This window comes from Atractosteus spatula, chromosome 2 (assembly GCF_055471065.1).
Source record: "Atractosteus spatula isolate fAtrSpa1 chromosome 2, fAtrSpa1.hap1, whole genome shotgun sequence".
Classification (NCBI taxonomy): domain Eukaryota; kingdom Metazoa; phylum Chordata; class Actinopteri; order Semionotiformes; family Lepisosteidae; genus Atractosteus; species Atractosteus spatula.
This window is the reverse complement of record NC_142707.1, coordinates 22229091-22243983: the sequence shown is the minus strand read 5'-3', so window position 1 is coordinate 22243983 and position 14893 is coordinate 22229091. Positions and strand designations below refer to the sequence as shown.

Below are 14893 nucleotides of genomic sequence, written 5' to 3'. Positions count from 1 at the left end.
TTTATCCTGTCTGAACTGGGGATTTGTGTCCATGATGCTCTTATATCAAGTCAAGGGAACTAACCACTTATTCCACAAGGCTCCTTATTTTATCTTCCTTGGGATACCTGTTTTCTTCTTGCAGGATGACTCTGGATCTCCAGCCCAGAGATGGCAGTGATGTAATGCGTTGAGCATATGTACTGTACAACACACATGCCCCTGAGGCTGCATGTGTTGCAGAGAGTATGTTTTCTGTCATGTGAAGTAGCCCAGCTCTTCGGCTGATTAGGTAACATGCTTTGCCTTCAGAGCTGGCAGCTGGGGTCTCAGATCCCATGCAGGCCTGCCAACCCCCTGAGCGAATGGCACTGAATGGCACTACTGCAGACATAAGTTGTTTTTGCTGGCTTTTTATGTTACAATAATATTTGACATTCTTTTTTGCAATATTTCAGAGAAAATCACTAACGTTTAATGGGTGGGTAATGCCAGCTAGGAGGAATTGAATTGTCCATGATGTTATATTTCATTTCACTTTAGTGTATTAAAGCCATTTACCAACTCTTACTGTATTCGGTCTGACAATTAAACTTCCTTAAACTGGCATCTGCAAACACCAATAGTAAAGTTTTTCTCACAGTATTGCCAGTGTATGTGTAGTACATGGGTAATATGAGGGGAAGAAGGCTACTTTTAGGAATCGTAATCTATGTCACTTGGTTTAAATTAGGAAAATGTAGGAAATGAAGGTTAAACAAGAAAGCGGAAATAAATCAATCTTAAAACGTGCAAAGAGATTTATATAATTATTTTAACATTATAAACATTCACAACTTTTACATTATTCTTTATGAAGTTTGTAAAATGATTGTTTTACACAAGCCTGCAAGCAGACATCAGTACACCTATATCACATGGCAGACACACATTCACTCACACAAGCATAAAGGGGACAATTTAGACTACTAACCTGAACAGCATGTCAGACTGTATCTGGAGTACCCAGAGAGGACACAGGGAAACATGTTCCAAACAGATGGTCACACAGGTCTAAGTCCAAGCCCAGGATCCAAGAGCTATGAGGCTGCAGCACTAATGATACCAGCATTTCACGACACTACCTCCTCATCAGGAGATGCTTTCCTTTATTATTATACAAAGGTCACAACCCAGGTTTACTGTATTCTGTAATTTGCTCCATATTTTAAAAAATAAGAACACGAGGAGACATGAGGTGACAAAGGATTGGAAGCCATCTTTCTCACCTGGTGCCTATAGATTAATTAAATGTCTTTCTCCTGAAAGTTACCAGGCCATGACTTTCATGGCAGGAATATAACACTGTTTTTATAAAGAAACATTTTCTTTTTCACTGCTCTTCCTCTTTTCACTCTTGATCATAAAGTGTACCCAGATGTCTTTGTTACATGTAGATCTTTATCAGAAAATTGAAATGGAAGATGTGCTCTGCCATTAATGGATAATTTTGCTTATGCTTAAATTCAAACAAGAAACATACAGTATGATCTGGCTTTTCTAACTGCATTTTCAAACCCTACCAAGACTCCTATGAGCACATACTGTACTGACCAGCTATAATATAATTTCTGATGAAGATCAAATGCGTTTCAAAGATTCAAAGATCAAAGATGAAGATTTGTTTTCAATGTTGTTATTGGAGGTGTAGTGCAAAAGTAGAATAAATGCAACAGGTTTAATTGTATTGTTAATTGTTTAAGAGACACATCAATGTTGTATGGGAGACATGGTAACACAGTGGTTAGCTTTGCTACTGTACCTTGCAGTGCTGGAACCCTGGAACCAGCTGGACCTGGGGTTCTAGCTTCGTGGAGTTGGTGCGTGGAGTGGGCCTGGAGTACTAGCTGTATGTTCTCCATGTGCTCCGGTTTCCGCTCACAGTTCAGGGACATACTGACAGGTTAATTGTCTTCTGGGAAAATTGGCCATGGTGTGAGTGTGTGTGTCTGCGTGTGCCTTGCAATGGACTAGCGTCCCATCCAGGGAGTACCTTGCCTTTTGCCCGTTGCTTATAGCAATAGGCTCTGGCTCCCCTGCAATCCTTAATTGGATGAAACCGTTAGAAAATGGATGGGTGGATCTGTGTCGCATTAAGTTGAATATAAATGCTTATACCGATCAATATTTAATGAAGGCAAACATTTTTTCATAGTGCACTCCAGGTTCATCAGCATGTAAAATCATACATGAAATAATTGTAAGGATAACATTTATTAATATTTGAGACTGCTAATTTTATAGAAGCAGACACATTTCTAAACAGAGTTCGTTTTTGATTATTCCACAGAGGAGTGCAATATTCACCAGAACAACACACATTCCGGTCAAAAACCAATTGCCTTGCTGTTGAACTGGTGGATGGGTGGCGGGTATAGGTTAGGGCAAGAGTGCTCTATTCCAGTCCTGGAGGGCCAGAAGAATAGTTTTACAAGAGAGTATTATTAGAAGTGTAAGATCATCAGTAATACCTATAGTCATTTTGCTATGAATTTTAGAAAAGAAAACATTACATTACTAAAAAATCGAACATTTCCATCTACCATGCATTCAGATACATTAACCATACTATCTTTTCATTCATTATTTTTTGTCACTGACTTAAAAAAAAATCAAATTTATGTCACGTGACTACACTATGTAAAATTTTAAACAGTGTTAAACTCATTTTTATGTCTATATCCCAAAATGAGTTGTTCTTCTAATTTGCAATTCTGAAGAATTTATAAATACACAAATACAGTACAGTATGTCTTAAAAACTGCAATCAAAAGCTTGTGGCAACTCATGTACAGTATGTCATAAATTAATAATAATGTTACCACCTGGCTACATGATCCCTGAATGCTTTGAAGCAAAAGCTTGCACTGAAATTAAACTAAAGAATTTCTAAATCGAGTTCTGAATTGGCATTACTGCTTTATTACCGCATGTGGCATGACAATAAAATTAGTATTCTATTAATATGAAAAAATATAAAAGTATCTGGACCACCTTTTATTTTCCATTGCATTTATGATTTATTTATCATTTGCATTAATCAATATTTTTAAATGTAATTTGTCTTGATTAAAGTATAATCCTAAATTGTGCCAATCACCAACAGGACACAGATTACTGATTAGACTGTGCAAAAAAGGACATTATACAATGCAAATTTAATACTTTAAATATGTACATGATGGGAAAATTCAAATAAAATTGAAAAAAAAACATTCAGCATGCTTTTTGCTTTTAAAGATTCATGTTTATCATGTGCATCACATTAATAATAACATGAATGGTTTCAAACGAAAGGACACTATTTGACCCTTTGAGCTCAGTTGGTTGAAGCAATATCAATTAAATAAAGTTGTAACATTTTATGTGTTCAATTTCAGAGCAATTTTAAATCCCTTCTTTGTCTCAATATGTCCAGGGATTATGAAGCCAAGTGGCAACTTTAATGATCATTTAAAAAAAAATATTTAACAAAAGTTCAGGACAACTTTAGTTGTAACGAGAAAATGAAGAAATATACAGCTTTATCTAAATATTTCTCTCAGAACTTTCTTAGATGTTCGCAAATAAGTAAAAAGGGCATTTTTTAATTACATTTTTTTTATTTAAATAAATTTTAAAATCATTGTTAATTTCACAAAAAAGATTCTGTAAGGAGTACCCTTTATTTTAAATACAGGTGTCGAACAGTGGGGCTTTACAGTAGTATAGTGACCACCATTTACAGGAACAATAGCCAATTACACCACCTAGTAAATATAGGGGTGTTGTACAAATACAAGTGTACCCACAGACCAGCACAAGACCGTTAGACTATTTAATTGCAGTCAATATTTGTCTAACCCATGAAAAAACACAAAAAGGTATCCACCGTGGGCACACTCAACAACAACTGAAGTTCATATGTGCTGGCAATCTGAAACAAATTCCCCAAATAAAAGAAATCCAGCAGCGGCCCTTTGAACAGCAGCTCCGTCCGGTATCCTGGCATGTCTCGTTCGGTCAAGGCAAAAAAAGAGATGAAACTCCCCCCGGTCCTTCAATTGCCTGCAGCCTCCTCATCAGTCCCATCAGTTCCAACAGTATGTTCCATTACATTCCCTGCCTACCCTCTCTACAAATACAGGCTAGGGGGAAGAAGTCGTCGCTGGGCCTTTCTGTGCTATTTGTTGGGTCCCCCCCGACTCAGCTCTTCCAGACTCTAACCAGACACATTGGTCAGGATTTATATACCCACCCTCTCCACAGAGCTGCAGGACATGAATGAGGAGAGGTAATGCCCAGGCAATCAGTGTAGGTTCATTAAAAAAATTGGCTCTGTGCAGTTGACCAGGTGTAATGATGGACTGTCTGTCTCTTCTTCCTCGTTTCCTCTGTGGCCCCCCTGTCCAAAGGCAGGCTCAGCCTGTTCAGCACCCCCACAAAATCTACTGCATAACGAGTGTTTAGGCAAACAGCGTGCCGTTCAATCTTTGTTGGTTGTCAACACCCCTTTTCTTTTTCAACATGAAGGCTTGGAGAGCTGGATTAAAATATTGAAAAAAGACAAAAAGAAAAAAAAACACCAACCCCTGATATAAACACTGTCCATTAGATGCATACTTAAACTAAACATAGTCCTCCAGGCAGACCAACAGTACATCTACTTTTGTCACTCTGTGACGCATGTTTTACATGAACTTCTTAAGAAAACTATAATACATAACCTACACTTTTGTTCTATAGATGTGGAAAAACAATCAGTACCTTAGTCAAGTACATGATTGGGGACCTATTAATTACCACAAAGTGGCATAAATTGACTAATTAGAATGAAGTGCCACAGTAAGTCACCAGAAGTGTCATAAATTACAGCAAATTGCTTGAAAAATAACATTAAGCTGTGATTGAACAATTTTGGTTATCTGTGCTGCATTATTCAGTAAATCCCTAAACAGCTGCAGTTTAGTGTTGGCAAATATCATTTGAATCAGAGACCTGTCTGGTGATTATTTATATCTTACTATAAGCCTTAACATGGGTAAACTGGATAATGACGTGTGTCTAGGGGGATGACAGAAACCCGAAACTCGGAGGTTCATTCCAGCACTGGATAATCTTAATTACACACAACTGTAGTCATGTGCATCTACTGTAAGTAAAACAGGTCCCTTTAATATAAAACGTTGGGTCATAAATATTTCTGGACATAACAGTTAACATTTGACACTTTTACAGGCCAGGAAATAAAGATCATAATCTGGAAAAAGCATACCATGTCAGCATAAGAAGCAGCCACGTACTGCCAGATATAAACATTTATACATCAAGAATATTAATACATCTTCTTATTACCAACATAACACCTGCCACTACTGTAACTGCTGTCTCACTACTTTTGAGCTGCCCACCGAGTGCATACAATTTACATACTGTATACACGAATACAGTACTTTTAAAACACCAAAAAAAAGACCCGAGTGTTTTAGAAAAGGAAACATGTTTCTCGAAAAAAATACCTTGCATTGGAAACACTCGCGTCCACGGATCTCATATCAATACTCTCAATACGTGCTCATGTGTACCTTACATGCAACTTACTGCGCAAGCCTATCAGCGAGTAGACAGTGCTGCTCAATCTACCCAACGGGCGGGTCTCAACAGTTTATTCGCTGTTTCGCTGCTCAAGCACAGGCAGGAGAAGCAAAGCGAGCCCTCCTCCCTCTCTGCAGTTTGGTTGCGGAGTGCTGGCGCGCTGTTTAAACACAAGCTGCTAAAAAGCCGGGAACTGTGAGAGCTACATCTGCTTTAGAAGAGCTGTTTTGGGGTATTTTTCTTCAGAGTAGAGAGAGAAAGCCAAGCTGCTTTGAGAGCGTAAGTCCGTTTTTTGTTCATGATTTTTTTTCAGATTTTGTTAGTTTTTTTTATCACAAACGGGTTGTTTATAGTAGTAAAACCTTTCGCTGAAATTGAAAAGAGATGGTCAATGAGATAAACGCAATTTATTTTCACGTTCATATAACGCGATTGGTATCAGGTATGTTGTGTTCCTGATAATATGATTTAGCATCTTCTTATCGATTCATTCAGTTTTAATTACCTGAGGTAATAGTGGCCGAAGGTATTGCGTAACTACAGATTTTAAGCGTGTACGTAGTTTGGAGGTGTAAAGACCCAGACCATTTTATAAATATCCTGTTCAATTAAATAATCGCGCCAAACTAGCGCTATGTACATCACACGCACAACACTGGCTCGTTAGTCAGGGCTTCTCTGATACAGATCTGACAGACTAGCGTTTCAATTTTTATTTTCTGTAAACCCTTCAGATTAGGTTTATCTGACACATTTTAACATAACAGGTTTAAATTTCCACGTTAATTCAATTAGAATAAAATCAGCTCAAAGGATACCTTTGACGTAAGTGAATGAAAAGCACAATTACATTTTGTCAATATTTGTTTGGTCTTTTTCAAAGGCTATATCATGTCAGTAAAGTCTCGTCTATAACTTTCAAGCAAAATATAGGCTGCAAGAAAAAAAAATAAGGTTCGTTTTCACAAATGTGGTAGTCTTCCAGCTGATCTAAACAGTACCTGCATTTGCTGTTTTTCTTTTCCAATTTAGACAAGAAGGAAAAATGCTACCTTATGGTACCTGTGGTAAGAGAAAACTTAACTCAGTTGGATCTGAGAGGTGAGTTTCAGTGTTAAATCTTCTGGTTGCCCTTTGGCAGTTCATATTTTAGGGTTTTGACATCCATCCTTATTTTGTCGACATGTGATTTCATGTCTTTTTCTAGTAATCCAGCAAAGAAGAAGATGTCAGAGTTTGGATCTCCTATCAGAAGGAAGTCTCCTCGGCTTCTCTTGTCTCCTCTGGCACAGAAAGTTCAGGATTCAGATGAGGATGAGAAAGAAAATTACCCATCACCTCAAAAATCAGCTGCTCCCAGAGAAGGAGACTCTCCATTCAATTCTGCCCTTATGTCCAAAGGGCTTAATAGGCATTCACCCCTCAAGGGTTCTCCAAAGAAGGCTTCCCCTTTTAAACCCTATTTAGGATCAGACTCTTTTTATGGCCAGAAAAAAGTGCTGTATCTTACGCCCCTGGAGAGGAAGCTGGTTAATGAAAGCAAACCCCCCAAAAATGAAAGGTGCAACCCCAAGACCAGCCCTCCTAAATCTGCAAAGGTGCCAAAACCGAAGAAACCTCCATCGATGAAAACTAAGGGTTCTGCCTGTGTTTCCAAAATGAGCATTAAGGATTACATTGGTCCTAAAGAGGCCGGCTGCGATCTGAAGAAGAGTACTGTCAAGGAAGCAGAGCCGAAGACATTTTCATCCCTAGGTTTAAGTGCTGTGAAAATGAAACCCAAGCTCTTTGTTGGGGCTGTGTTTTTTGCGACCGGAAGAAAAGCGAATGTTATGTACAAAAAAGCCATAGTTAAGTCCTCCAAGCCAGCACAGTCCAAACCTAAACCAGTGAAAGGACATGCTGAACCACAGAAACAGGCCCAGGCTATCGTTAAGCAGAAAGCAGTAGAGCAGCCACAGAAGGTGGCCTCTTCTGTGCCGAAAGCTGTTTTTCTGAATAACCACAAGGAAGACGCCAAGGGAAGTAAGGAGCTGAGGCTTGAAACCAAAGCTCCTGCAAAGCCGGCACAGCTGAACGAGCACACGACTGGAGTGAAAGTATCCCAGACTGAGGCCGAGAAATATGGTCTGGGCAAGGAGTTGAAGGTCGTGCTCAGGAGAATGAACGATAGCCAGTCCAATCTAGAAGCCTTGTCAGATGCCCCGAGCGCTGAGGTGAGCCTTATGTTTAAGACGCAATCATCTTTAACAGACACGTCTTTTCCCCCCCTTTTTTTTTTGTAAGTTCATTTGTTCAACTAAAAGTGGTGTAAAATCACGATTTATCCGTACAAGATAAGCAAGGCTTTATTCAGAAATGTTTTGATGCATTTGATTGCGATCTGAAATGTATGTATTTACATACAATTTGATGTACGGATCATCTCGCTAGAGTCAACAGTTTGCACTACCAAATTAGAGCACGTGTTTTGAATCATGTTGTTCCCTCTCATTTCAGAACTGCAATGCTACAGATCTTGGATCTCAGACTGTCTTTGATTTGAGTGACATCAGCTCTCTAGGTTCAGAAAATAGTGCAGAAAAAGGTAAATGCTCTGGAAAAAATGCATTTAAGATAAAATCAGTCACAAGTAGGAATAGATTGCAGTCAGTGGTGCTTGTTATTTGATGTATTTTGTTAGGCACACACCTTGTTGCTGCAGAGTACCATCGGAAAATCTTTTGTATGTTTATATGCAAAAGTTAGATTTTTTTTTTCTGCATTTTACTGTGAATTTTCATTTAGTGCTCTCTGCCTATACTAATGAATGTGTTGGTTTTTTGGCCTTTTTATATATGTTATTTTGCTCTGTGTACACCACCAGAATGTACATCAGAAAACTTAATATTTGAAAAGCCTTTGTGTACTTTTCACTTCAAACCTTCCATTAATGTTAAAAACTTCAGAGGATAATTTCTGAGAACTCTTTTTACTTGAATGCTTAACACAACAACTATGCTGTTGAGAAATATCAACTGCAAATTGTCTTCTCAAGGGTGCTTTTTTGAATGCCATTTACAATTGTTTACGAACATGTTTATCCACAAGTCTAGAGCAGGGGTCTCCAGCCCTGGTCCTGGAGAGACCCAGTAAGATAATATACTGTTAGAGTTAACTTTTAAAACAATTAAGCTATGATCAATTTAACAGTTGGAGTGTTTCAAAAAAGTAATTTAGGGATCAACTGGAACAAAAATTAGAATATCCTTCACCCTTCAAGGACCAGAGTTCCTGTCATTGAAACATTGCTTGCTTGATCAATTGCTTAAACATGTGTTCTTAACCTTTATATTATAAATGATTTATGACCTCTTAGATTAATTGGATTTGGTCTCTCCGAGACCATAGCTCCATAGTTGGAGAGTCCTGACCTAGAGTATGATGCGGAGTCTGAAGCAGTTGGTCATGCGGGATATTTATACCATGGGCGTAAAAGTACAATGGAGAACTTTAAAATGCCTCTGTGTCGGAGTGTTCATTTTATTAAGGGAGCTCTGTACTTAACAAACATAAGTAAAAATCCATACTGCTGCTTCATTGCTTACAGGATATTCTTTCATTGAACTTATGTGGACAATTTGCCTCAGTATTACTGACGTTCAAGCAGCACTTACTGTTTCTCGGCTTCCTCTGTTCTTGCAGCGTCTCCATCGGTGTATCCCATCTTCACCTCTCCCAGCTCTGCTACCAGGAGGTAAATAGCTAAGATTTGTAATATAATTACTACAATGGTACAGAAAGGTTGTTTGAACAGATGAGAGTGTAGTTGTTGCTCAAAGGCTATCCAGGTTGCTGTAGAACGCCCCCAATAAAGGAATTAATAAGTAATTGCCTAAACCACAAACTGTAAATAGTATTTCTTCTGAATCCTCCCCCTTTATATAAAGATCTCTAAGGAAATGGGATATTTTCTTAAAGGTTAGTAATTTCTTGTTGGTCACTGACGGTGTGTGACCTACAGCCACTGGTTATCCATCACTGTATTAATTAGTACTTGTACACATGCATAAGGCCTCTAGCTCTGTGGCTGATCAGTTCTTAACTCTACACATTGGTTGACCTCTTCTGATTACAGACAAAGCACAGTCTCTAACCACCCTTTTCCTGTTCCTTAGAAGAGGAGCCCAGGCTTTGCCTTTGAACTGCAGCACCCCTACTGCTGCCACACCTGCTCTGCCCACGTCGGCGAAGCTCCAGCGGAACACGAAGAGGAAGAAGGAGCTGGAGAAATCGTCCACGGACCAGCTCATCATTGTATGTAAATGATCCAATCCATTCATATCATGCCTCCTGCACTCTAGACCCCTATTACTCAAATATGGTACATTGCAGTGGATTGAAACTGAAGGTTCTGGGCACCACCAGCTCTTAAATGAGGTGATGAATTGGAAATTCCTTTGATTCTGTCATTAAAGAGCTAGTTTTACCGAAGAGCTACGCTGGACAGATTTTTTAATTAACCGTGATTTCTCCTTCCATGATTTCTCCTCTGTGAACAGGGGACAGTGTTTGTGTTGAGAAGCACTTAAGATTCAAAATATCTTTCTGCTGTGACATGCTAACTAATGTGTGGTTTAATCATCAATCACTCTCCAAAGCTGGAGGCATGGTGGGTGTCCAGGTTAGAGTGCCCTGTCAATGTTTATGGGAGAAATTTAAGTGCAGGTTTAGAGGGGATCGCCAGTGTTGCATGTGAGGCTCATCCACATAGAGGATTTGCTTCACCATGTCTTCATTATCTCCACATCCGCCAAAACCTCACAGCACACCAGCAGGCAAGTAATTCAGATCAAGCAAAAGAACGGTCATGTGACTTAGGGATTTCAGTGCCTAGCAGGCTCCAGAGGCTTATGTCATCATATGACGTCAGTGTGACAGGCTCACACTGAATGAGCCTTTCAAATAAGGGATCTCGTCTTACCAAACAACTGTACTTGGATGTTCACCCTTCTTCGAGAGACTGGTAGGTATTGAAAAGTTTATCTGTACTAGGAGCAAATTAAGCAGTATACAAGCTGTACATGTAAGATGCATGCTTTGCATCAGGTTGTAGAAGCTGTCTTCGGAGATACTGTCCCATGTCTCAATCATAGATAAACATGTTTTTTCACCACTCTTTGAGCCTAAGGTATCACGTATCCTATTTTGCTACTTTAAAGAGTTCTTCAAAAATAAATTACATTGTTACTCACTTTAAGTGACTTTTCAAAAATGAAATCATCTGTACTAAAACTAAATTTTAGATTTTTCTTTTTTTAAGTGGAGCGTTGTACTGTATAATTGAAAAACAAAATTCTGCTAACCCTGTTACCATGGCCATAAAATATTACTAAATATTAGCTTATATTATTATACTTCATTCTTACTGAATGGTGGTTGTCATTTTTCATGTTTTTAGCAAGACTTTTATTCAAATCCACTATTTTGACACTGTATTAAGTTGGCATGCTTTAGAGTCACCACTAGAGGGAATCACAATACAGTGTGAAGCACAGGTGCAGCTGGAATAAAATGTTAAGTACTTGACAAAAGAGCAGAAGAATGCATAAGCTGGAAAAAAATGCCCATTCCACCTCCTTTGTGGAAATATTGTACTGTAGAAACTTGATGGGCTTTCTCATTTATTCTGACTACAATAAATTACCCGTGCTGCTCTGCCACCCAAGTCTGATTCGAAGGGATCTTGGTGTTTTTAAAGTCAATTTTTTTTCCTCTAGGACGCTGGCCAGAAGCAGTTTGGTGCCACCACATGCAAATCTTGTGGCATGATCTACAGTGCTGACAGTCTTGAGGATGATTTTCAGCACACGCAGTTCCACCAGCGCTTTCTGGACAGCATTAAGTTTGTGGTATAGTTTGAGGGGGGGTTCCCTGTGTATTTTCCTTTGTTTTATTTACAAATATATAAATAGTGCCACAGCTGCCTCCTGATCTTTACAACATGTAATATTGTTGTTGCTCTCGATAATTTCACATAATAGATGGGTCTCACACACAGAAAATCTGTGAATCACATGAAAAGGAATGAGAAACCTGTGAAAACTGGAAAAATTCTGCCTAATTTCAAAATTCAGATTCTCCCTGTTAGTATAATCACTGGCTGTTTGCATCTGAATTATATGAAGTATAGTCAAGATCATGTCTGAGTGTGGCAGTGAATTGATGTTTTGCTTTAAAATAAAATATTTGTTGTAGTCAGAGGGGCACTTGTGAGTGCTTGATGGGGTTGTTGTGATATCAGTGTGCCAATGTAGGCTATGGCTCTCTTAAAACTGTTCTAGAAACAGATGTATAAGATGATCTTTACTATTGTGTAGCATTTACAATATGCTTAGATGCATTAAAAATGCATACAAATGAGAATTTCAAATCGACAGCCTTTGCTATGTTTTAAAGTACTGTATACAGTATATGAGGATACATACTACATATTCTATAATGGTATAGATTGTTTCTGATCAAATCAGTGTTAAGGATTAAAACAGTCATGTAAACTAGTTTTTTTTGTATACCTCATTGTACTGTAAATAATGATGCCATTTACTGTAGATTCTACCTACTAATGTGGGCAAACTGCTTAATGAAATATAATTGTTCTTAAATTGGCAGTTACGGCAAAAGAAGCCACAAAGTGTGTTTTAAAACTGTTTTAAAAGCACCTGCTGTATTGCATTCTGAACCAGATCCTGGGACAGGACTGGACCTGGTACAACTGGTGCATACTCATAAACGACAGCATAGACATGTTGTTGCTTCCTTTTTCTTCCCATTTAGGGTTGGAAGAAGGAGCGGGTGGTTGCTGAATTCTGGGATGGAAAAATTATCCTTGTTCTCCCAGATGATCCTAAGTATGCTGTTAAAAAGGTATACACAAGCATTTTCATCTTTTTTTGTGTCCTCAGTTTTTGATTCTCCAGAATACGTGCCTCCGGTTTAGATTCTGCTACCCTTTATTCTTATCTTAAATAAGAAATCCTAGCCTGAGGCATCTAGTTATTTCTGATGCAAAAACATCCCAAGACTTAACCGCTGAGAGGTCCTGTATTTTATATATCAGGGTGTTGATCATCATATGGTTAAGTTGAAAGGCATTGGAGTTAGCATTGCGACCTCGTCTGACTAATAGCTGTGAACATTCTGGTCTCTTCAGGCGGAGGAAGTACGACAACTTGCCGACAATGAGCTGGGGTTTCAGCAAGTCTCGCTCAGCTGCCCCAGCAAAACCAAAACGTACTTGTTTGTGAACAACAAGAGGATGATTGTTGGATGCCTGGTTGCAGAACATATAAAGCAGGTAAGGATGAGTTATATTGGGAAACTGTTTATAGTCAGCCATGCAGAATCTGGTTTTAGGCTTCTTTAGTTTTTCTGTCATTCCCTCCAGCCCTGCTTTCCTGTCAAGCGTATATTTGCAGTGTGCACATTACTACTGTAGAGCCTATGTTAAATGAGTTGATTAGTTTCAATTGCATTGTGATGTCAAATGCTGACTATAAATGATGATGCACAGTACAACTAAAGGTCATTTTGCCTTCAATTTCAATTTCAGTTGTATTTGTATAGTGCTTTTTACAATGGACATTGTCACAAAGCAGCTTTATAGTTTTTGGGGCCTAAACCCCACAGTGAGCAAGCCTAAGGCAACAGTGGCATGGAAAAAGTCCCTAGACTAAAGTGGGAAGAGACCTTGAGAGGAATCAAGGCTCGAAAGGGGGGAGTCTATCCTCCTCTGGCCGGCACCAGGTTAAATTAGAATGAACACATATGAGAGTCGTCTGTATTCTATTACATGGTGGGAAAAGTACAATCATGTATGGTAATGTCCAACAGTGTCCGGAATGTTCAATTGGTTTCCTTCAGTTGAGATTTCTCTGGAAAGGGCTTTGTAGAGGACTTTCAATGCAAGCTGATGTGTCCAGTCAACTTTCAGAATGGTTGTCTGCAAACCGTTTTGGCTAGATTGAACCATAGAAATGGCAGCAGGGTGAGGAAACTTTAAATTCTGCATCCTTAATTATAGACATTGCTTTGTTGTATTAGTTCTCTCATCTGCCATCTCTTTCTCTGTATTCAAAGTCCTGGTCCAGAGCAGTGCAATGTGCGTGAGATGTTCAGGAACTCATATCTTGTGAGTGTATGTCTTCCCCGGTGTAAAAGAAGTGTCTACACTTCTTTTAAGTAAAGAAGGCTTTCTTCTGTATTGTGTTATAGTTTTTTTTTCTATTTAGGAATAATTCTTAAACTTTGTATTTAGAGACTTTTGGCTTTTAGATACAGGAATTGGTCAAGTGCATTACTTATTGCTTCTGTCAGAGTCCACAAGGCAGGTCAATGAATATTCCTGGTAAAGTAACCAGTGGTGGTTTTACAGGCATTCCGAGTGCTGGAGAATTCGGGGAGTACGAACGATGTGACCAAGCATGATTTTACGGAACATCACAGGGCTTGGTGCTGTTCCACACAGCCTGAAAAAGCGATCTGTGGAGTGAGCCGGATCTGGGTGTTCAGCTTGATGCGCAGACAAAAGATCGGCACCCGCTTGGTGGACGTTGTCAGGTAGGAGCCAGTGCTGGTGGTGTCTGTGGCTGGCCGGAGATCACTCAGTTGCAGTGTGTTCTCAGTATTGCCTTGCCAAAAAGCATTAATGCTCTCAGGAGTACATTGTTTCTGTTTGCTTGTTTCCTGGAGAGAGTTATTGTATGAATAAGATGGTGTGCACGACAAAGTGCATTTCCTTATATTTGTTTTAAAAAAATGTTTCTGAATTTCTATAATATAGCATTTCTTAATATTTTTGGTGGTATAACACCTGTTTCTTCTGAAACCTGATATTTGTTCTAGCTCAAGTGTGTTAGGTGAAATATATTTTTAAAAGACATGTCCATAATAAGTGTCCTCTGTTTCAGAAACACCTTTATGTATGGAAGCCTCTTGACTAAAGAAGAAATTGCATTCTCTGATCCTACACCAGACGGAAAACTCTTTGCTACAAAATACTGTGAAACACCAGCATTTTTAGTTTATAACTTTATTTAAATGTATACTTGTTCACAGACTACATGACAAAATGCTGATAAAGAGTCCGTTTTAATTTCTGAAACCAGTTCTTTGTATGTCATGTTTAGTTTTTGCTGCAAAACAAATTCAACGGAGAAAAGGTAATTTTGCATTTAAAATCAGTTTGTCAATGGTTTAGTGTTTGAATTACAACAGCTGACAGAATATAAATACGTTTTTAGATTGAGAACTACAGATTTTC

General features: G+C 38.7%; 1 protein-coding gene across 1 annotated transcript; it reads left to right on the top strand.

Moving 5' to 3' along the window:
* The first annotated feature begins 6637 nt into the window (after nucleotides 1-6637).
* Nucleotides 6638-14670, top strand: esco2 (establishment of sister chromatid cohesion N-acetyltransferase 2). The gene is made up of 10 exons (XM_088908772.1): nucleotides 6638-6693; nucleotides 6800-7808; nucleotides 8092-8179; nucleotides 9277-9328; nucleotides 9750-9888; nucleotides 11352-11483; nucleotides 12409-12498; nucleotides 12785-12928; nucleotides 14006-14190; nucleotides 14541-14670. The coding sequence occupies exons 1-10, from the start codon at nucleotides 6638-6640 to the stop codon at nucleotides 14668-14670; spliced, it is 2025 nt and encodes a 674-aa protein (XP_088764898.1).
* Nucleotides 14671-14893: the final 223 nt, after the last annotated feature.

What these genes read in the sequence shown, in the direction of transcription:
- esco2 (XM_088908772.1), top strand. Translation starts at nt 6,638, where the DNA reads ATGCTACCTTATGGTACCTGTGGTAAGAGAAAACTTAACTCAGTTGGA. An exon ending in AGAAAATAGTGCAGAAAAAG is followed by an intron (nt 8,180 to 9,276) that starts GTAAATGCTCTG and finishes CTGTTCTTGCAG; the next exon opens with CGTCTCCATCGGTGTATCCC. An exon ending in CTAAGTATGCTGTTAAAAAG is followed by an intron (nt 12,499 to 12,784) that starts GTATACACAAGC and finishes TGGTCTCTTCAG; the next exon opens with GCGGAGGAAGTACGACAACT.